We start from the raw sequence: 24,763 nt of genomic DNA on the forward strand, positions 1-24,763 counted from the left end.
CTGAAAAGATAAGGTAATTAGGGACACATGACAATTCCCAGGGGTAGTATAAAGATAGAAGAGGGTCAAGCATAAAATTTGAATGAGGGGTAGGGGAACAAATGGTATTCACTATGAGAAGATTTTTAGGTATTGTGCCCTATTCTGGGTTCCTCTATTGTCTGAAATAGAGCATGACTTGTTAATCTTTTCTTAATGTCATGGACCTCTTTTCTCAGTTTGGTGATATCTAAAAACTCCTCAAAATGATCTTTTTAAATAAATGAAGTAAATGCTGAATTTCAGTTAAAAGTTAATGAAAATAACTTTTGTCTTTTTTTTCCCATCCAAGTTCCTGGAGGCCATCAAATTTATCCACTAACCCCTCAAGCAATCCCAGGTTAAGAAGTCTTGCTATAGGGGAGCAAATCCTATCTAGGAGATGCAAATAAAAATTCTTACATCCTATCCAATTCTCAGTTTCTTTTAATCTTGTTTCTATATCTATCACTAAAGTGAAATTGTGCTAAGGTCACTGATGATGTCTTAGCTCAGGGGTCAGCAATGTATGGCTCTCAAGCCATATCTGGCTCTTTTGAGGGCCAGATATGGCTCTTTTTGCAGGAGCCATGAAGTCAATTTTTTTTCAGGCGCTGTTACAGGAGCTTGCACTGTGAGCACTGTACGGCTCTCACAAAATTACATTTTAAAAAATGTGGCATTTATGGCTCTCATAGCCAAAAAGGTTGCCAACCCTTGTCTTAGCTGCTAATTGAATTAACTGTTCCAAGTCCACATCCTTCCTGTCCTCTGCAAGAAATGTTGCTATTGATCACCCACACTCAGGATACTCTTTCCTGGGGGGTGTAGGGGTTACGTGGCACTGTTCTGCCATGGTTTTCTCCCTGCCTCTGACTAATTTTTCTCAATCTCCTTTGTAGGGTTCTATCCATATTCCACATCATATTGTGGATATCCCAAAAGGTACCATTATAGACCTCTTCTTATCTCTTAAAACTCTAGTAATCTTATTAGTGGGTAGCTAGGTGGTTCAGTGGATAGAATGCTGGGTATGAAGTCAAGAGGACTCATCTTCCTGAGTTTCAGATCTAGCCTCAGACACTAATTGTGTGATCCTGGGCAAGTCACTTAACCCTATTTTATATATATATTTTTTTCTTTCCCCCAGCTCATCTGTAATATGAGCTGGAGAAGGAAATGGCAACCCACTCCAGTATCTTTGCCAAGAAACCCTAAATGTGATCCAAAAGAGCTTGAAACAATATAACAACTATCTCATTATTTCCAGTAGATATAATCATCATCTTTAGGCTAATGCCAAGTTACTTAACATCCCTCTTCTTTCTGCAAAGCTTTAGCTCTAACATCTCCAGCCACCTAGTGAACATCTCTATCTGAATGACACACAAGCATCTAAACTCATGTCCAAACTCCCTAAACTTCCTTCCCTCCTTATTTATACTGATGACATCAGCATTCTTCTAGTCATCCAGGTTCACAACATATATATGTCCAATTCCAATCAAATAAGAAAATGCATACATTTTTCTTCCACAACATCCCTCTCATAGCTTGTCTTCTCTCCATTCAAATCACAATTACCCCAGTCCATATTCTCATCACTTCTCATTATGATACTGCAGGAGCCAATAATTTGTCTCCAATCTTCCAGTGTCTTCCCTCTTCAATCCATTCTCTACTCAAAAATTGATATTCCTACCAAGTTTGCATTCCTGAAATACAAATATGATTGGGACACTGCCCTATTCAAGAAACTTCAGGGGCTCCCCTTTGTTTCTAGAATAAAATACAAGTTCCTTTGGCACTAAAATCCCTCATAATCTGGTTCTCATCTATTTTTCCAGGTTGATTATACACTACTCTTCCCTCTACCACCACCCATTCTGTAGACCAACCATACTGATACACTTGCTATTCTCCCTATAAAATATTTTACTTTCTGACTCTGCAGATACCCAGGTTGTCCATATGCCTAGTATGATGTCATCCTCACATTTGCCTCTTCTGACCCAAAACTCACTTCAATGCCCGGCTCAAATGCCAGCTCCCAGTAAGTGCCTGGAGTTTAGTCAGCACTTAATAAATGTTTGTTGACTGACTGACCTACTTAAAGAGTCACCCCCTGATTCTCACAGCTGGAAAAGTCTTTCCTCCCTTCCCAAATCACTTAAAATTTATTTTGAGTATATATTACATTTACTTAATGTTTCCCACAACAGAATGGAAACTACTTGAGAGCAAGGCCCCCAGTACTTAGTACCAGACCTGACATGCAGCAGATGATTAATAAATTCAGATTAAATGATTAATTGATAATTTTCACAATTCAACAGCTCAATTCAATTAAAGATTTATTATGCACATACCAATTGCCAGGCTCTGAGTTAGGAGATTAAAAAAAAAATTTAAAAAAAGTCTCTAACCTCAAGTAGAGTCTTGCCCTCAAAGCTGTTCTTCCTGGAGGTGTCAAGAGCATAAAATACACACAAATAAGTGTGAGATAAAGAAAACTGAGCAAAGAGGAAGCACTAATAGCTGGGAGTTGAGAGAAACCTCCTTGCTAGAAGTGGCATCCTAGCTATGCCTTAAAGAAAGATAAGGATTCTGAGAGTTGACTAAGAGGAGGGAATATATTTTAGATCTTGAGAAAGGTGTGGAATAGATTGGCTAGAATTTAAAATTTGTTAAGAGCAGTAGTATGAATTTCTGGAAGAAAGATAAACAAGTCAGGTTGTAAAAATCCTTAAAATACAACTTAAAAGGATTTCTATTATATGAAACATTGGAGAGATTCAGCAAATTTTTGAGAAAGGGAATGATATATACCTATTTAGGCATTTTCATTTTTTTCTTCTCTTCAAAGCCTTGTCCTTGTGTTCCCAAACTCATCTCTACAGTCTAGTTCCACTGGATAGGATGATAAAACTTTCTGCGGCTGCTATTTTTTTTTATTTTGGATAGTCCAAAGTAACACTGAGGTCAGAAATTGTCTTGATTAGCAGTTCTCTACTGTATAAATGGAGATTTTGAACCTTGGACTTCATCCCGCAGAATTCCCTTAGTATTTCCCAAAATTCCCTTTAATCTCTTCTGTGCCTCCATGTTAGCATGGTCACATTATTATTTTATAAGTTCTGTAGCTCCTCCCTCTTTCTCTCTTTTGCTTTAGTGAGCAGGCTGGATTAGTACCTTTTTAGTTAGCTTTTTATGTTAGTTTATTATTAATAAAAATTTATAAAATATAATGCTTAGGTTTTGTATATTAATTTTAATCTCCACATTACCCATGACTCCTTAGTCTCTGAGACTCTTTCAAAGGGTCAAGGTTAAAACTATTTTCACAATAATACTAAGACATTTTCATTTATGATATTAAATATCAACAATTAAGGCTCCTGTAAACGAAAGCTTTGGGGGGAATCTTCAATAATTTTAAAGAGTTTAAAGAGGTCCTGGAACCAGAAAGTTTTAGAATCACTGGTCTAAGTGATAGTACAAAACCCATCTTAGTCTCCTGCATATATATGTACCAGGTGTCAGGAAGAGTTTTACAAAAGCAACATTCTTATCTGATCCATGTCAATTCCTATTTCTAGGACCTTCAAAAGGTATTATTTTTTTAAAAATAAAGAAGTGCCCTGCCAAAGGTAACTTGGCTAAGTTTTTCTCTTATATTAAAAAATATAGTTTTATAAACTTTAGAGCTGGAGGAAACCTTAGAGTTCATTTAGTCTACAACCTCCCCAAACCCTTAATTTTACTGATGGATTGAAATATCAAATGAGGAAATGAAAGTCAAAATGTATAAAATCAATTACCCAAATTCACACAGTAAGTAGTAAAAGCAATATTTGAACTTGACTCCTTTGATTCCAAATCTTGTTTTCTTTCTATTATACCATGAACAAAACCTTTTTGAAGACACTGTTTCCCACACAAAATATATTTGAACTTCCCCAACCAATTACATAATGAAAACAGAAAAGGAAAAAAAATCTTAGTTCTGGAGCACTGAGAATACTGTCCCACTTTATGCCATGGCCATCTGAACTTTGCTAGATTTTGGCATTTTAAGAGAATGAAATACAGTGTGTTTTTAAGAGCCCTTGATGGAGAAGCTATGTGTACCACTATCTGTCAGGGCTATTACTGGGAAAATCCAGCTTTGGTGGAAGACTTTAGTTCTTCTTCTCTGACTTTTAAACATAAAATTGCAGATAGAAGAGGAAAATCATGGTGACCTTAATCCTTTTCAAGTTAAACTTGAACTGAAAGGAGAAAGCATCTCTCCCAACCAACCCAGAAATGAACCAGTTACTGACAGGGCTTGTCACTAGGCAAAACTAAAGAATTTGAAAGGAAACAGGAAGACAGAGGCTCAGGACCTTGTCTGATGACTTGATCCAAGGCACTGAAGGAGCAACTACCAATAGTATGACTAAAACTGAATTCTGTTAGTGGAAGATCATAAATGCGATCTTAAACTAAGCATGTATTTTAAGTTCTTATTTTGTATTTTACGTTAATACTTGATAGCCAGATTATGAATGTCAACTAATGATTCACTGGTGACACTTGTCCTCTGTGAGAAAAAATATCTTTAATGTATGGTAAGAGTAGGAGGTGCCTTTTCCATGAATGACCAATTGAATATGATAAACTCCCACACAATACTAGCAACATCTCTTTCTTTAAAATGGGCCATCATATCTATTCAAACTAATGTTCTATAACTTGAATGTTATTCATTCAGGTGGAAAGGAATTGAGTTAACACTGGAGACAGGAAAGGAGTATGTATATGAACAACAATGAGCTTATTTTCTTCCTCAAACTGAGGCCCTTTCAAAGTCATGGCCCAGGTAACAAACTCCAAAAGATACCTTGTACACACATAAAACAGTCAATGGCTACCCAATAAAGCATCCCTTTGCAAAAGGAGATTTTAAAAAAAAAGCAAAGTGAAAGCAGACTATGGTAGACCAGTCAGAGTACATCTCTTAGCCCTGTGGCTCAAAAGATTTATAGCAATAATCAAAAGGTTCTTCATGAGATTACTGATTTAGAACAAGAAAGGATCTTGGAAACTATAGTTTAACTTTCATTTTACATAAGGAAACTGAGCCACGCATAAATAAAATTATTTTTCCAGGGTCACACTTCTAGCAAGTATTTGAGGTAGCATTTGAAAATCTGCCTAAGTACCGTTATCCACTAAGTCACTCTGACTTTGGCTTATTATATTCCTTAGAAGATAGTTTCCCACTGACCTCCCAGGCTCTTCTGAAAAACAATATTTTTTTTACATACATAGAAAATCTAGGTCAATGATTAAATTGGTATAATATAATAGAAAAACCATTAGCTTTGGGATCAGATGATCTAGATTCTAGTCTTGGATCTACTACTTACTAGCTGGGTGAATGTAGGCAAATTACTTCACCTCTATCAGTCTCAGTTTCTTCATCTGTAAAATATATGATTTTCCTTACAGGACTGTGCTAAGGAAAACATTCTCTAAGTCTTAATTTATCTATAAACCAGAATTATGATGATCATCTGTGACTTACAAACACAGTTAAATATAATATTCTAAAATTACATTCTTTATAGGTATGAGATGAATACATTTTCTCAACTTAAATAGCATGTTAGAAATCCAATCAACTCATGTACAAAGTTCCATGCTCTAAAATTATGAAACTTAAAGCATTCATGTAATTGTAGACAATAATCACTGGGGAGTATTACTTTTTTTAAAAATCCCTAACATTTTATAGAGAAGAGGGCTTTTCTTGTTAATAGGTGCTACCTTCCAAAGCACAGGGACTCATAGATAATAATAATAATAATAACAACAACAACAGCATACAGGGAGGGTGTTCAGGATTTCATGGAGATAGATGCCTTCCCTCTGAGAGAGCATGATATAATGGAAAGAACCCTGGATCTTAAATCATAAGATCATGCACCTAAAAAGGATGTGAGAGCCCCTGTAATATAACCTTCCTACTTTCACAAAAGAGGAAACTAAGGCCAGAGGAAGTTAAGGGACTTGCTCAAAGTCACAAAAGTAGTAATTCCCAGAGGTGGAATTTGAACCCAGATCTTCTGAAGTCAAAGCCAGTGGTCTCTTCATTGTACCATTTGAAGTCAGAAGATCAAGTTTAAACTCTTAAGTTCTAATACTACCTATATAACTATAGGTATGCCAGCTAACCTTTGAACCATAAATTCCTCATCCATAAGAGAGAAATAATAATATATTATCAACCTGGCAAGATAGCTGTGAAGAAAGCACTTAGAATACTACACAAATATAAATTCTTATTAACATTGCCTCCTTCTAAAATTTACTTATTTCTCGTCCTATACAGCTGAGTCCTGGTTTTTGAAACAGGCCATAACATTTTAATTAAGCTGTTAAAGGCTGAGTTCCCAAGCATCTCATCAAGAACAGGCAAACCAGTAAGTTACAAGAAGGGGACAGTGTGATTTAATGCCCTCCATTCTATCCATGACAAAACCTTAAACATCAATGCTAAACACAAAGCTGAAATAACTATTAACATTCCCAATTGCAAGTTTCCCATACAGAAGAGGAGGAGGAGGAGGAAGAAATCAAAAACAATACACAAGTAGCAGTAGTTTCTCAACTAAATCAACAATCTGCAGAATGCAGAACATGTGTACATTAGGCAGAGAGCCTCCCAGGGGCCCTTGTTTTTCATTATCTTTCTTTTTTTAATGTATTCGTCATTCTTCAATATCAATAACCTGAAATGAGGAAAATCACTTCCAGAATGAAAAGTGAGGAAATCTAAAAGCCCCATCCGCAAATGGCTGAGAATTTTAAGGCAAGACGACAGTGGAGAGAGAGGTCTTGCCTTGATAAAAACAAGATTGGCTTTCGCACAAATCTACTGATGCTGAAAGGCTTTCTACAAGGTGGCAGTCAATCCACTGAGGAATCATTTCCTTTGCTCAAAGTACAGCCTGCCCTTGGACTCCATGGAGCCATGCCCTCTCGCTGCCCCAAGAGCAGCTTTGGGAGAGTAAGACTCAGGGACTTGGGGGGGGAAAGTGCACTCACCATCTGATTGCCGTACCAATACAGGGATGCCCCCTTGAGCACAACCCAGAACTTTCTCCATTTGTTGCTGAGGAAGGTCCCTTTTTCCTTTTTCTTGTACAACCACCCCTGGAAGTCAGCGTGTCCCAGATCCTTGCAGGATATCCTCCTCCGGCTCATGGTGAAGAAACCTGCACAGCATTCCAACCAAGAATGAAATGATTATTCTGAGCTCAGGAATGCCCGTGAAAGATCTTGCTAAAATAATCAATTACTTAAAGCTAATGCCTTCAAGTTGCTATATCACGCACCCCTGAGTTCTCTGGAGAACAAATGTGAGCTATACAAACTGCCACCTCCTGGGGAGTCTTAGCTTTCAAAATGCATCGCTTCTATAGAAAAGGTATAATAAATGAAACAAGGAGGAAGGAACAGTGTTCAGCATGAGTGGAATTAGGAAAAAAAAAAAAAAGAAAGAAAAAGGCATGGCACTGGACAGGGGAAATAAAAAAATAAAGTGTATTAGACCACCCGGCATATGACTGCACAGCGTAGCCGCATGCAGCCAGCCACAGGAGCTGCAGTTATGCAATAGAAGAAGCATGCGGGCTAATGCCCATTTACGCGTAAAGCTACTTCCCAAGCTCGCAATTCCTCTATCTCCAAGCCCTACTGACATACCACAAGGGATTAATCCAAAGGAGCAGCATGTCGTCATTTCTCAGAAGCGATAGAAAAATAACCATGAGCCAAGCTGCCTGCCAACTATCCCAGGCTCACGATACTCGGACAGGAAAAAAAAAAGAATAAAGAATCGGATCCCCCAAAACAATAATCATAAATAATAACAGCAATAAAATAAAGGAACAAATGAGAGCTCTTATTACAATACCTTGAGTTTTCTTCCTGGGCTTCTGACGCAAGGGAACCTGCAGGAAGTGCAGGAAGGAAAGAAAAGAGGAAATTTCTGATTATGTTGTAACATTTGTAAAGGAGAAAAAGGAGGGAGGAGGTGGTGGGTTTTATGTCCAGGACAGGCTCTTAAAACAAAAACAAAATCCAACAACAACCCTCCATTTGGAGAAAAAGGAAAGCTACTAGCTGAAGCATAAAATGGGCTAATTAGAATTGATGTACATATAGTTGAACTGTGAAAAAGAAAAAGGTAACATTGTTTTTATCACTAGTGTTTCCTGTTTCCACCCACAAGCAGTTTTCCCGCTAGTACTTCTGAGTCTAGAGAATATACCCGTTACATATTATAATAATAAAAACAAAGACACTTCATTTTTTCCTGAGCTGGGAAAAGGAAAATCTTAGCCTCTGCAATACTAAAAATGTCTAAGTTCTGATTGTAATTTAAATAAACATACAAGACAATGCAATTCTAGGGGTTGTCACTGAAACCACATCTTAGCAGGGTTACACTAAAATCATATTAGATAAAATTACTTCCAGAAAGGGAAATTCCAGTCTACCTTGGTAACACATCTGTATTCATCCAGCTTTTCCATTCAAAAAGTCTTTATATATAAACTTGATCTCTTCTGTTGTAAGTGAAACCTATTTTTTTTACATCCTTTTTATATGAGATTGATTGCTGTCACCATATTCTACAAAAGACAAATTCACAATCTACTTCTACTTTCTTATATTATTTCAAGTATATACATATATATATGCACATATATATGTATATGTGAAAATGGACGAGGTTTTAGGATTTCAGATTTATTATCAGATTTCAGATACTTCAGACATCAGATTTTTTATTATATACACACAGAATTGAATTTTTTACAATTCCCAGCTAAAATAAATATAAGACACACAAAAGCTGTTTTAGTGAATAATCTTTTGTCTTCCTCTAACTTCTTTTTTATTTTTATTTTCTTTTTAACCCTTGTACTTCGGTGTATTGTCTCATAGGTGGAAGATTGGTAAGGGTGGGCAATGGGGGTCAAGTGACTTGCCCAGGGTCACACAGCTGGGAAGTGGCTGAGGCCGGGTTTGAACCTAGGACCTCCTGTCTCTAGGCCTGACTCTCACTCCACTGAGCTACCCAGCTGCCCCTTCTAACTTCTTTTTAAAGTTTAAATCCTTCATTTGCCCTTCAAGGGGAAATTCCCATTTTACTTAAATTTGTATTTGTTACATTACTTATGCAGAGTCGATATGTGTAATGACTTGCCCTTTAACATAACAAGTGTGGAATATGCATATCCCAAAGAAAAATCTGAGTAACTGCAAATCAATGAGAGAAGCTCATAAATAATTTTCTTATAGTGTTTACTGTGCTGTGTATTCTTATCTTGTTCAAGTGTCAGGTGTATGATACAAAATGCTTGTAGGTGTAATAGACATGAATGCTCTGAACTTTTTTAAAAATATTTTAAGGCACAGTCCCTTTCTGAAATTCAAAGTTTACGAGGGCCTCACATTTCCTTCAGCAATGACGATGAAAATAAATGGCTTGGTTTCCTTTTCCCAGATCTCTTTTTAATATTCATATACTGCATTTCTATTCTAAGGCTATTAAAGGAAAGTACAAACACAAAGGAACAAATCAGCTATAATATCTAACACATTAAGGTTTGTAGAGTACTTTACAAATATCCCATTTTACCCTCATGACAATCCAGAGAGGTTGCTTCTTTATCATTGACATTTTACAGATGAGGAAACTGAGGCAGGCAGGGGTGAGGTGACTTGCCCAGTATCATAAGGCTATAAGTTTCTGGGGTCAAATTTGAACTTAAGTCTTTATGACTCCAAGTACTATGTTCTATCCAGTTCTAAATCCTAAGAATGATCATTTTCAAGCAAGCAGCAACAAAGGAATTTTACTTGTTTTTTATGAGTTCTCTGAGGTATATTATGTAAATGCAGCTGGTAGCATGATCAGGTTAGGACCCTCTCTAAGCAATCATGTGATCTGGGACTTATTCAAAGCCACCACCATCACCATCCCTGTTAACCCTTAAAATATTATCTCCACTGGTCAATCAACTTGGTGTTAAACTCATGCCAATAAGAACATCCTTTTAGATTGGTGATTCTCCAAGTGTAGTCCTAGGACCCTTCGGGGTCCTGTAGACCCTTTTGGGGAACCACAAAGTCGAAACAATTTTCATAATAAAATTAAGAAATGTCAGAAACCACATTGCAATTAAACTTTAAGAAACTACTGTTCATTGAGTTCTGGTCCGGTATCAAAGAAAAATAATTATATGCAAAGGCTATTAAAATAATTCTTCCTTTTCCAACTATATATCTATGTGAGATCAGATTTTCTTCGTATACTCCAACCAAAATAACACATTGCAGCAGATTGAATATAGAAACAGATATAAGAATCCAGCTGTCTTCTATTAGGCTAGACATAAAAGAGATTTGCAAAAATATGTAAGTCAAAGCCACTCTTTTCACTAATTTTTTTGTTTTGTAAAATATAGCAATTTTGTTTTAAATTCTTATCTATGTAAGCATATAGTAAGGAGTATTATTATTGTTTACACATGAATTAAAATTAATTTTAAAATTTTAACAGTTTTAAAATCTAATACAGTAAATATCTGGGCAGCTAGGTAGCACAGTGGATAGAGGATGAGGCCTAGAGTCAGTAGTACCTGAACTCAAATCTGACCTCAGATACTTACTGACTGTGTGACCCTGGACAAGTCACTTACTCCTGTTTGTGTTAGTTTCCTCATCTATAAAATGAACTGGAGAAGGAAATGGCAAACTATTCCAGTATCTTTTTTGAGAAAACCCCAAGTGGGGTCATGAAAAGTTGGATAAGACTGAAACCACTGAATAGCAACAACAGTAAATATCAATAGATATAGCATAAACAAACAAAAGGTCTTTGGGGTCCCCAAATTTAAGAGTTTTAATTTAATTTAAGAGTTAATTGTCCCCAGGAGGCCTCAATTAAGATGCAAATAAGTTACAGAAGAGCAGTAACACAGGAAATGATTATTGGTGTTGTAGTTGTCAGTGGGGATTTCAGGAAATGATTAGCATTTATTAAAACTTTGGTCCAGTTATATTCATCAGATTGGCAAATAATAACAGAATTTTAAAGGTTTATAGGGTGTTTTCTTCAGAAGGTTTTTTACCTGTAAGGCAGGTAAATTAAACCTAGCTAAGAACATGATCCTGGGCAAATAGAATTCAGAAAAGAGACAAGGAAGAAAGATTTTGGCTTTCTGGGGAAGAGAATAAGAGTACTGACAATACAGGGCAAAAGAGAATATCAAAAAAAGGTAAGCGAGAGTGTAGGAGGGAATTATTCAGTTGTTTATTTAACAGACATTAAAAACCTCCTATGCACAAAATACCTTCTAATATACATTGGGGGGGGAAATCACCATTGAGGCTTGAACTTCCCAAAACTATCCCATCATCATTTTGATGTTGAAGTAAATTATTTAGAGACAATTAAAGACTCTGTGGCCAATAAGCACAGCAGAATCTTATGTTCTCTATAACAATCAATTGCATAACTAAGAAAATGTGGTCTGTGGTAGAATATCATCCATGAAAGTCGACACTGGTTTCTTCATATAGGTTTATCATAAATACTCTAAGTATGTGCATAGACTATTCAATTAGAAAATTTTTAATTAGAAAATAGACATATGAGTTATTAGTTGTTAAATGTCTCTTGGGTTTCCATATTCTTAGTAACAATGCCATCTCTACTCCTTTGCATTTTTAATACTTCTTAGGGTATCTAAAAAAAGATTTATTGCATTCTTCTAAACCAGTGATGGGCAAACTTTTTAAATAGGAAGCCAAAGGAAAGGAAATTAAATGCTCATCTGTCAGTCTGTATCTAAGGCAATTCTTTTGAAGTTTCATTGTATTGTATCCTACTCATTGTATTCGTCAGATTAGGAATAATGTCCAGTGGCCAGATAGAACATTTCAGGGGGTGGCACTGGCCCAAGGGCCATAGTTTGTCCATTACTGTTCTAAACCATTAACTCCAGCATGCTTGTCTTCTGTATATATTTCACTGATTTGAAAACTCCCCCTAAATTCATTTTCTTTACACTATTTCTTGTTCTCAGCACAAGGAGTATTGAGATGCAAAGTACAAATATGGTGGTTCTACAGTCATCAATAATGACAATAAATCATATAAACCACAACCAAATCTATTCTATTTAATGCATATTTGCTGTCCTTCCACTTTCATCTCCATATATCCTTGGGGATAATTTGGAATATCTGGGTCTCACCCCAAGTTTTCTACAGATTTATATTCCCTTCCATTTCCTTTAACTGGTGATACCATTATAATACTGCTCATAATCTTCCATCATTTTCTGTGATATATTGCAAATTAGCTTATGATCCAAAGCAGGACAGTTCTTGATTTTAATGTCTCCTCATGTGGCAAGTTTTATCTAAGTCCTTTTGCTCTCCTTGTTGAAGTGGTACCTCCATATTGTTTAATTGTTTTAAGGAATGGAGATAATCAGAATCCATATCCATTTTCCTTTTATTAGGGTCAGAGATTATTTAAATAAGTCAAATTGGAACTATTGCAATTTCATGGAGTGTCTTTCAGATTTATGCTTTCTTTTAATTCGATTTTGCTTTTGACCTTTGCTCTAGGTAGTCAAGAATCTCACTGTAGGAAGAGAGCTGACAAATCCCACTTTGGAAACCAGCCATTTTCTGAAATTAAACTGCAGCAAATTTCATTCTTTGTGATGCATAGTATTTTCCATGTTCAGTGGCTAACAACTTTCTTCTTGAAGAAGTGTTGGTTTTTTAAAGATAGACAGATATAAAGCTTTTGAGTAATTGATAAATCTTTCTTCTACTTTTTTTAATATCAAAATATATTACCAACTTTTTTTACTAATTTCCTGAATATTCATCTTTGATCAGTTAAACAACCAGTTGTCTAATCAACAAGTTTTTTATTGCCTGCCATATTCTATGAACCAAAACCAGAGGATATAAAGAATTACACTGTGTATAATGTATTACATATATAATATATAACAGATATACTTACTTATATAGTTACATAATTTGTTATACTTACACTGCATATAACCTGAAAGTATAATTTGTATATGTTGTCACCTCTTATTAGAATATGAGTTCCTTGAGTTTAAGGACCTATTTGCACCTTTTCAGCAATCAGTTGTCTGGTACACAATCCAAAGGAAAGAGTGATTTATAGTTAACATCGTGATGACAATAAATCCTTTGGCGGCAAGTGTTGTGTTGTTTTTATCTTTATAACCCTGTTCCAGTGCCTGACATTTAACTTCTTTGACAAGCAAAGAAATATGGCAACCAAGAAAGATATCAGTTTAGACTAAATCTCTTACAAAGATGGATGGTGGAAGATTACAAAGCAGTATTACCTCATAAAACATAAAGAAACGATGGAGGGGAAAATTTTTAAGGAAGTTCAGCAATAGCCCAAATTAAGTCAGGCATTTGAAGATAAAGGAATCTCATGAACCAAAGAAAGATGCAAAATATCAGTAAAGATTTTTGTAACAAACTCTTTTCACCCTTGGACAACAGAACTAGTAAGCCCCAGATGTGTTTAGGTAGGAAGTAGAAATAGTACTGGAGAAAAAAAAACAGAAATGCATCTAAACTAGGTCAAGAATACACAGAGGAGAGCTGTGATGGAAATGACACAATTTTAAGGACGGCAAGACATTAATGGGCAAGGTACAAAAAGTATGGGGAAAAAATTGCCTACCTAACTGCCAAAAGAAAGGGGCCAGAGAAAATATTAAGAACTACTAATAAACACATGCCAACTTTCCCATCCACATGAAAAATTTTGAGAATAATTTATTAATCTATCATCAATTATGTATTGTGTCTACTATATACTCGGCAATACTCTAGTCAGGGGTCGGCAGCCTTTTTGGCCGTGAGAGCCATAAACGCCACATTTTTTAAAATGTAATTTCGTGAGGGGGCAGCTGGGTAGCTCAGTGGATTGAGAGCCAGGCCTAGAGACAGGAGGTCCTAGGTTCAAACCTGGCCTCAGACACTTCCCAGCTGTGTGACCCTGGGCAAGTCACTTGACCCCTATTGCCTACCCTTACCAATCTTCCACCTATAAGTCAATACACAGAAATTAAGGGTTTAAAAAATTTAAAAAAAATGTAATTTCGTGAGACCTGTACAGTGCTCACAGTGCGTGCTCCTGTAACAGCGCCTAAAAAAAATTGACTTTATGGCTCCTGCAGAAAGAGCCATATCTGGCCCTCAAAAGAGGCCATACGTTGCCGACCCCTGCTCTAGGTGCTAGGAATACAAAAGTGAAACAGTACTTGCCTTCAAGGATCTCACGTTTTAGTGTGGGGATAGATCATATCTACAGAGAAGTAAAGGAAATGGATAGATATAGATATAAATATAAGAGTGGGGCTCAATTGATTATCTTCCTCTCTTACATGTGATTAACTTTATTAGTAAAGAACACTCTGAAATAAAGCAGTTGATGTGAACAAGACCTATCCATCTGTTTGAATCAATCAAATTTATTTTTAATAGACTTGGTCATCTCCTCAGGAATTGAATAAATTTTTATAAAAGAAAGAGGCTATTTCAGAACCAGATGGGCATTCTAAGGGCTGAAAGAAGAGAGCCACTGAAAGGAGAAAAAGATAAGATTTAACTGTGGCAGAAAAGGATGATATCAAAGAATATCAACTCTCTAGGCATCTCAGAACAAAAGACCCAAGCTCATGCCACACATACAAGAACGGGAATTGAAGTCATTCTCAAGAAAAAAAAAATCTACTCTTTCTCCAACTTTCCATCCCAGTGACTTTCTATCTACAAATATGATGATATGATCTGCTAGTTTATGTCCAGTAATCTAAATGTTGCCTCAACCACAAATCAGTCAAAGGTTAACTTAAATAGAAAGAAATGTAAATTTAGGCAGAGAGCTTAAACTCTGCCTAAATGTTAAGAATTTTATTAACTAGTATCTCCTAGCGATTGTGATGAAACTAAAATAAATTCTCTAAAATAATATGGACCTTAAGGACCATTATATTGCCCCAGGCTTAGCAGCAAGTTAATTATTGTTACAGGGTGTTAAATATACAAAATAAATACAGATGAATGGGAATGAGAGACCATTATCAATTAGAAAAATTAGGAAAGGTCTCTTGAAGTTGGTGGTACTTGGAGTAAACTTTAAAAAGCACTAGGGACTCCAAGAGTCAGAGGTAAAGAGGGGAGAGGGGCATGGCAGTATAAATGCATACAAGCAGGAAATAAAAAACTATTTATGGAGAAAACCAAATAGTTAATATAGGGAAAGTAATATGCAATCAGCTTGGAAAGATAGGCTAAATTCAGATTGTAAAGTTTCAATAGATAAGTTTATCTTTGATCATAGGGGAAATGGGAAGCCCCTGAAGCTTCTTAAATTAGGAAAGGACAAAGTCAAATTGATTTTAAAAATATCAATTTAAAGTGGGGTGAGAATCGAAGAACAGAAACTAATAGACTATTTCAATAGCCCTTGGGAGAGTTTATGAGGGCCTGAACCACAGTGTTAAGTATGGGAGTGGAGAGAAGGTAACAGATACAGGAAATGTGGCATAGATAGCATCAAGTCTTGGCAATAAAGGAGTATGAATAAGAGTGAAAAGTTGAGGATTATGCCTAGTTTAAAAACTGGATGATTGGCAACACAAACAACAGAAAGTTAAGAAAAGGCATAAATGTAAAGAAAAGATAAATTCTGTTTTGAACATGATGTATTTAGGATGCTTGTGGAACATTCAAGAAGAGATGACCAACAGATAGAGAAGGTCCAGAGACTATGAAAAAGATAAGATGTATACATGTACATAGATATGTATATATACATATATATTGGGATGTCATCTTCACAGAGAAGATAATTGAAATCATGGGCACCAAAGAAATTCCAAAGAGATGGAGGGAAAGAAGAGGAAAGACCCTGGGGAGAGCATGCGATAAAACTACCTGAGATACAGCTCAGAAGGATGGGAGGGTTAGGGACATTAATGATAATCATGCAAAGAAAACTTTGAAGAATTAATGATAGAGGTAAGAAGAGAAAAAATGATAGATTCGTATTATGGAAACTGAGAAAGAAGAGTGTATCCAGAAGGAGAGGGTATTCAGTAGAGTCAGAAGTCTTAGGGAACTCTGTCCAAAAATGATCAAAGAATGAGGGAAATTCATGACAATAAAAGGCTATCACCACCACAGAATGAATAGACAGAGTCCAAATTCAAATTGTAATGTGTTAGAAACCACTGAGAGAAATAGAATCTATAATAGATATTTTAATCTGGACCCCATTACAAGATCAATGACAGTAAAACTGTGTGTTTGATCTTTCTGCCCTGCAAGTCAGGATGTAGACAGGATGGGTTATCTAAGATAAAAATCTGAACTCCTCTCTTTGATTCCTTTTATGACCAACACCTATTCTTATTGGAAAGCATTATAATCTAATTTTCTAGGAAAGCTTTAAGTTCCTAATAAACCAGCAGTTAAGGAGTTAACAGTTGTTCTCCAAGACTTTAAGCAAAAAAGCTGCCTGGCTTTAAAACTGTTTCCCAGACTACTCAAGGTCAAAAGCAGGCAAAGTCAATCCCTCATCCAGCCAGGTGCATTCCTCCTAATAAAGTAAAAAACCCATTCATTAAGGATATCTTTAAAATATAGAAACTTTTCCCAGAAATAGCTTTCAGATAATAATTAGACTCATTCCTAACCTTGAATTTTTTTCTCATCCAGCTTAATCTTTATGGGAGAAATTTTTTTAAATCATATGTCAATCATGATCCAACCCCTTTTACCTTGAGTAACTATACTCTATTGTGCTTTGTAAAACCATATACCAATCATGACGTAATTCTGTAACTTTGGCATGTCTGTGCAGCTGTAAAACCCCATTATGCTTTGTGAGAAATGATTCTTTGGAAAATGATATAAATAAAGAATGCTCAGAGATGGTTTTTTGGAGCAGCCATGGGCTAACGGCAGCCCCCAGAATCAGCTTCATTCTTTCTCACCTAAACCATCACCTCCCAGACCCCTGGAGCTGGTGGATAGCTTGCAACAGTAATGCACTGTGCTTTTTTTTAAATTTTCTCTATGAATTCTCATCTAGTGTAAGCAATATGCCTCCTTTCAAAATGACAAACATGGAAATATATATTACGTTACAATATATTTATGACATATCATCTGCCTTCTTGGGGAGAAAAGGGTGAGAATATAAAGAATGGCATTTTACATAATCTGGAAAAATAAAATTTATATTTAAAATTATTTTGACATAATATGGAAAAGTAAAAATGTATTATAATAAAAAAGAACATGTATGGTGCTATAAAAATTATACATTACAAATGTATTTATTACTGTGGTTTATACCTTCATTCAATCCATTAATAAGGGTTTATTAGTGCCTGACGTATGCTGGGATCTACATATAAAAAAAAAGAGAGAATGAGGCAAAAGACACAACTATATAAAACATTTATATCTGACTCTTTTTGTAGCAGCCATGAACTGTAATCTAAAAGGGGTACTTATCAACTAGGAAAAGGACGAATTAATTATAGTATATTAATGTAACAAAGTATTGTTACCCCTTAAGAAATTACAAAAAGTGACAGTTTCAGAGAAACTTGGAATGATATATTTGAACTGATGCAGGGAAAAGTGAGGAAAACCAAAAGAATAATATGTACAATAACCGTAAAAGTGAAAACAACTTTGAAACACCTAAGAACTCTGACTAATGATGTGACCAACCATGAGTCCTGAGGATTAATGAAAAAACAATCTTTTGGGCAGAGCCAATGTCAGAATCCATTTTGCTTAACTATGCATATCTATTATAATAGTTTGATGATTTTTTTTCAATTTGGGGGGTAAGTTGGGGAACGAAATTGCAACAGAGTATCTCCTAAATATTCATTCCACAAAAGGAGGAAAACTAGAAGTAATCATAATAATGACAGTTTTTGAAGTTTATATGAAATTTATTATATAATTTAAAAGAAAAGCAAGCTTTGCTATTCTATAATATATATAGAAATGCTTCTTTTTGGCATTTAAAATTTTCAGACTAAAAATTAAATTAAATTAAAAAAGAATGCAAGAAGGATGAGGTCTGAGAGGATATCAAAAAATAGATAAGCTTTGCAGTCATCAGTGTATCCTTTAGAAAAGTAGGAGAAGGCCAACAGAAAGACTGTTATGAGGTAAATTATACAGATCAACCAATTTATGAACACTTTGAGTGCTCCAGTGCTATTCTTTCTATGTCAGAAAAAAACCCTAGGAAGGCTAGAATACTAGGTTACCCAACTCCAGTTCCTGGTAGCAAATTTATATAATAATATGGACAAGGGAAATACTGGATGTATCAAGTATTTGAGAGTAGAACTGTTTCACAGGTTTATTATTATTAATAATAATAATTGTAGAATCTATAAATTTTATGAAGTTGCAGAATACTAAAGAATTTCTTATTCTATATCCATGGATATTTGAAACTGATTGACCAAATGGATGAAGAATGTATATTAACCGTATTATGATGAGCAATTGAATGGTCATCCCATTGAATTAGTCCTTAGTAATAATAGTTTCAAGAATAGCTAGCATTTATATAGCACTTTAGGATTTACAGATATATATACATATGTTACATGTAATAATTTTTCTATTTAATTCTCACAACTCTGTGAGATAGATACTATTATTAATACACATTTTACAGATGAGGAAACTGAGCTTAAGTAAAATTATTTGTCCAAGCCTGCACAGTTAAAAAGTGTGAAATAGAATATGAATACCGGATGGTGCAATGGATAGAATGCCAGGCCTGGAATCAGGAAGAATCATCTCTGGGAGTTCAAATCTAGCCTCAGACTCTTACTAGCTGTTTGATCCTAGTAAATCACTTAACCCCGTTTACCTCAGTTTTCTCAACTGTAAAATGATCTAGAGAAGGAAATGGCAAATCACTCTAGTATCCTCACCAAGAAAACCCCAAATGGGGTCATAAAGAGTCAGATATGACTAAAAAAATGAACTGAACTTCCTGACTTCAAGTTTAGTGCTCTCACCCACAAAAAAATATTTCTTGAACAGGCACTGGAGACAATGAGCTGGACCTTGAAATCAATGGAGAAAAGAGAGCAGCCTCAACTGAAGTAGAGAAATTGTACTTTTTTCATATTTAATATTTCATTGGAATAAGGAACTCCCAATGAAGAAACTCTATCAATATAGATTAGCACATTCTCTGCATTTTACAGTTTAGTATCTTAAATAACATATGCCATTCTAGTTATTCTTTGATCTGCACTGGTAGTAACATCCAATAAAAGCTGCTATACAATCCAAAGAATTTCTCAAAGAGTACATTCCCTAAAAGTTGACGATCATAGGATTTTTCATTTCTTTCAGTTTTATATTATATTTCTAGGTGATCAGGTGGTACAGAAATTTAAGCATTGTACTTAAAGACAGGATGACCTAAGTTTAAATCCTGCTTCAGACATTAGTTGAATAGTTCACTACAAGTCACCAAACCTCACTTAGGGTCAGGTTCTTTGTCTGTAAAATGGGAATAGTATTAGCATCTACCTCAGAATTATTTTGATATAAATATAAGGTAACATGTAAAGTGCTTTAAAAGTTTAGAATGCTATTTAAATGTTAGCTATTATACCCTGAGAAACTTAAACATGAAATTATTCAGATAGAAAACAAAATACTGTCTTAAGAACGTCAGTTAATATAAACTACATTTTACTTCTCAAAACAGGAAGTGGAACCAATGTACCCAGGTTAAGTCTGAAGAAAGTCTCAGTTATGGGTTTGTATTTGGGGAATGACAGATTTTGTTACACAATAATGGTTTCCAAAAAGAGACCGCAGTTCATTGCTGAAATATTTCCAGATTCAAGGTTTATCCTTTTAAATGGAAACATTATAAAGGATTTACCCAACTACCTGATTTGTACTTGCTTAGAATTAAACTTTCCAGGGTAATATTGATTAATTAATTTTTGTAAACTAGCATTTGCTGAGAATATGTTGAGGGAAAGACACTGTGGCAAATGCTAGACTTTTTATCACATTGAAATCATTGTGAAAGTAATCTGTTTCCTATTAGTTTATGTTATTCGCTGTTGTTGATGGTTGGTATTGTTATTTGAACAGCTTAATAGATGACCACTGACCCCTTGAGAATTTTAGAAGGGTTCCTTCTTCAGACAACAGATGGGACTTAACTCCCTTCCAACTCTCTCTGTGATTCTGTGAAGTATCCAATTTTAGTAATTGCTCCGAAGCAGGTGTTTAACAATACAGTGGTACCCCCTGTATATACGTTATGTCCAAGTACAAAGAGAACACCCACTTAAATAATTTCAGCACAAAAATAATCAGTTGTGGTGTGTATTTTTGTCTTACATCACCCAATTTAGCAGACTCCTTAGTCAAGTTGTGACTGTGAATTACTAAGACCAGTTTTAATATACAGACTATATAATCGTTCATTAACTCGTAACAAAACTTTAAAATTAGAAATTTCCAAGGCCCTCACTCAGTGCCAGGTAGACATATTACAAGTCGAAATATAATAAGCATTCAACAGAGGAAAAAAGATTTAAGTCCACAATCTATACTCCAATGAAAATTAAATATAAATATTCATAAATACTCTTCATCACATCTAAGGATCTACTTTTAAAATAAAAGATTCTGACATAGAAACGTATATCCAATTAAAGGCATTGGCAATCAAGGACAGTAATAGTAAATTCATTTATATCTCTCTTCAAAGTTTACAAGTGCTTTACAATATATTATTTCATTTGACCCACATAACAAATCTGGTAGGTTATGGCCATTATCCTCATTTTACAAAAGAGGATACTGAAACAGATAGCAATTAAGTGACTTGCTTCGGGACAAAAGAATACTAAGTGTAAAGGCAGGATTTAAAGCCAAATCTTCCAGAGGTCCAGCTCAGCAACTCATCTACTGTAAATGAATAAAGATGCTTCTTACAGGAGCATTTACTTTTCCTCGTTTCATAAACACTTTATTAAGAAATGGCCCCTTGCATCTACTCAAAAAAAATGAGATGTGACATGTAGGTTACATTATGGGTCTCTAAGTATTTTACTTTCTACATTTCCTGTCTTCCGAGATTTGGTTTCCTGACAATTTGCCCTAAACACTTTAGGGGAATGTGGAATCACTGCACTAACTGTTTATTTTTATATATTTCCTTTCTGGTTTTGTCACGTATCATTAAGTACTCTCCATTTTAAGTTCGGGTTTTTTTGCTAACTTAGCAGTAAAGCTAAGAAAAATTGTGATCACATACTTTAACTTGTCATAAAATTGTAAACATCTCCCAAAGGAAGAAGTCAGATGGAAAGCATAAGTAGCTTACCACAGCCCACACCTTTACCCACTTCCACTTAGGTAACAGCTCCTTCTGAAACAGCATTTAAGAGTTGCATCACTACCACCTGTCAGTTAGTCAATCAGTCAACTCTTATTTAGGTACTTACTATATACCATGCACTGAGCTAAGCATTGAAGATACAAGGGGGGGTGGGGGACACAATAGCAGCAATTTAAAAAATATATGTTGCCCCTGCCCTTAAGGAGCTCACATTCTATGAGGATATAACATCTTTCTAATGACCCTTTCTCTGATTAGCACTTAATTCTATATCACCCTGAACTGTCTAATATTTTTCTATGTGTCTTTTGTTCCTTACTTAAATAATCAGATGGTAACCTACTGGAGAACAAACAGGTATTCTGTCTCACGCTTTTCTTGTTTCCCTCTAAATACCTACCACCTAGCAAGTGAGGCACCAGCAGCAGTCTGAGAATTTAGTAATGTCTGCTGATACTTTGTCATTTCAGGACTTTACATCCCCATTCTGCTTCCAGTAGGCTTCTTCCTGTATCTAACAAGCAAAGGGGAAAAGGAAGAGGGGGAAGAAGATATGTTTAGCAAGCATCCTGCAACATTTCTTCATTCCATGTCAGTGGTTGGCTGAGCTGTCAGAAAGCATCAGGCTCACTAGTTGGATATAATAACCAATTTAAACTGTCTCTGGCTAGCCTGATGGCAATTGACAATTCAGCCAGCCAGGGACATTGCTGGAAAGAAAGGGTATGATATCATCTCCCTACAAATTCATGTGCCTCTTTAAAATGTAGAGGACCATATTAGTGAAACATCCCTACATACACAAGCTTTCTCTGACTCCAGGGCATCAAATAGAGGGGAAAGAAAGAAATTTACCTACCAAAGAGATAAAAATTTTCAAAGTGAATCACTTAAATGATGCTTCCCTTTCTGCTTTTCAAAAATATGCATTTGCTTTTTTTTGCTTCTTGGGGATACGTTCTAGATTCACCACTGCCTTTGTATGTCCAATCTCTAGCACTATGCTTGGAACAGTAGGAGATTTTGTTGACTGACACATTGATTCATAACCATTTCTTGTTGCCATAATATTGGTTATTAAATGTAAAAACCACCCTGTTTCATGTAAACTCAGTACATGAAATTCCAGACTTACAGAGAAGTTCATTTGGAATGTAATTTTTAAGTTTGAAAAAAGGATGAAAAACATAACATCTTTTTTTTTAATGACTCCCCTCGTTCATTAAAAATAGTAATTTAGAACCTTTGGATTCACATTAAGCTTTTCAGAAATGCAAGATGCAACTGAATTTAATAATATATTGTTATTTTTATTACTCTGCTACTTAAATTACAACATAAGAACAGGTACTGTAAGCCTACAGTACTGAAACTGTGTGGAAAAATCTTTGGCAGCAAACAGAAAAGAAAAAACAACTTTCTGAGATTCTGAACAAGCCTTGTGCTTTCCCATTTCTGTGTTTTTGCACATGCTGTCACCCTCTCACCAAAGAATTTGCCTCTCTCTCCTCTATAAACACTAAACACAATCTTCATGATTTAATTCAAGGCTCCATGAAGTTTACCCACGGTGATCTCACCCTCATCAAGATTCATTGCCTTCTCCATACAACTCTAGCAATTAGTCACTTATTGCTCTATTATGTCTTGTGTTCTTGTATTATACTTATTGTATATTTGCTTTATTTCTCATTTAATCATGTCTTATCTTCTCAATTAAATTCTAAGAATCCTGAGGGGAAGAACAAATTCCTTTGGATCCACATAGCATCTAGGACAGAGTATAATATACTAAAAAAAATTGCTCATTGATGACTTAGAAATTTGAAATATAAGCTTCTAGGAATGGAAAGGACTTGATCTGTCATCTAGTCCATTTCCCTCTAATATTGGAATGTTTTTGTTTAAATCAAATTAATTATTTATTTTATTCATTTATAATCTATTTTATTTATTTTATTTAAGATGTTTTATTTTAAATAAATTTGTTTATGTATTAATTAATTAAAATTAATTAATTTAATTAAATATGAAATAGACATCTGCAAGATGAGCTGAATATTTAATTATTTGCCCCCCTAAGAAAACACACTTCAAATTCTTTAGAATTTAAGTTCATTTGAGTTCAAATCCAGTCTTAGACTTTTATTAGCTGTGTGTCAATGCAATCAGTGTCAATATCCTAATCTGTAAAATGGGGATAGCAATAGCACCTATCTCTTAGGATTATTGTGAGGATAAAATGAGATCATATTTATAAAGTATTTTGCAAATCTTAATGTGCCATATAATTACTATTACTATGAAGGAGTGGAGTTGCATATTCATTTTTGGAACTCAATTATTTTACATGTTAATACCCAAGGGTTATAAATCTGTTTTTGGAATTGGAAAGTATTTCAATGGTCATCTAATCCAACCTAATCTTTCCCTAAAAAACATTCCTGAGAAGTAATCATCCACCATTTGCCTGAAGACTTTTGGTTAGGGAAACTTATACTGCCTCCTGAAGTCACTCATTCTTTGAGATAGCTCTCATTATTAGGACACTTTTCTTTCTTACATCAAGCCTAAACCTGCCTTCTTTACAATGTCTGCCCTGTCTTCTTGCCCTGCCCTGTAGGACCAAGCAGAAAATAAAAAGAAAAATTCAACCTGGGCTAACCAGGGTTGAATGATGACCACAAGGCAAATTCAGCCAATCAATATGAAGCTATTCAACTGTGTCCAGAAATAGCTAATCTGCTGCCTGATTCTCAAGAGTCCTAAAAATGGTACCCTATGGAAGAGAAAGAGAAGTTCAGTCATAGTTTGAACCTGGATCGAGTCTATTATGGAGAGTTGATTCTTGGGATACCATAGAGTGTAAGGATTCTTCACTGAGTGGAACTGCATTTCCACTATAGATCTCAAAGATCTTGGTGCTTTCATTATTTCACATGACTCTGCCAACAATCAACACTCAACTCCAAGAAAAGGTAGAGTGCATAGTAGATAGAGAGTTGGCCCTGAAGCAAAAAAGACCTTGGTTCAAATATGACTGACAGATACTCATTGTGTACCCTTTCAGTTCTCTAGGAAATTTTCCAAGATTGCAAGTTGCAGAGAAGTCATTGACCTGCACTGGCAGAAGTTTCTTTGTCTGCAAAGTTTCCCATACCAAAGAAACCACAA

The 24,763-nt window shown here is 35.2% G+C and overlaps 1 protein-coding gene across 1 annotated transcript in view; it reads right to left on the reverse strand.

Annotated features, from left to right (window-relative positions):
• The window catches only part of IPCEF1 (interaction protein for cytohesin exchange factors 1), an 86,153-nt gene extending 78,870 nt beyond the window's left edge, over positions 1-7,283 (reverse strand). Inside the window, exon 1 of the mRNA XM_044671735.1 lies at positions 7,114-7,283. Within this exon, the coding sequence (XP_044527670.1) occupies positions 7,114-7,272 (159 nt within the window). The 5' untranslated portion in view covers positions 7,273-7,283. The remainder of the gene's footprint in view (positions 1-7,113) is intronic.
• Between the last annotated feature and the right edge of the window lie 17,480 nt (positions 7,284-24,763).

The sequence above is a fragment of the Gracilinanus agilis genome, chromosome 4, assembly GCF_016433145.1.
Source record: "Gracilinanus agilis isolate LMUSP501 chromosome 4, AgileGrace, whole genome shotgun sequence".
Lineage (NCBI taxonomy): Eukaryota > Metazoa > Chordata > Mammalia > Didelphimorphia > Didelphidae > Gracilinanus > Gracilinanus agilis.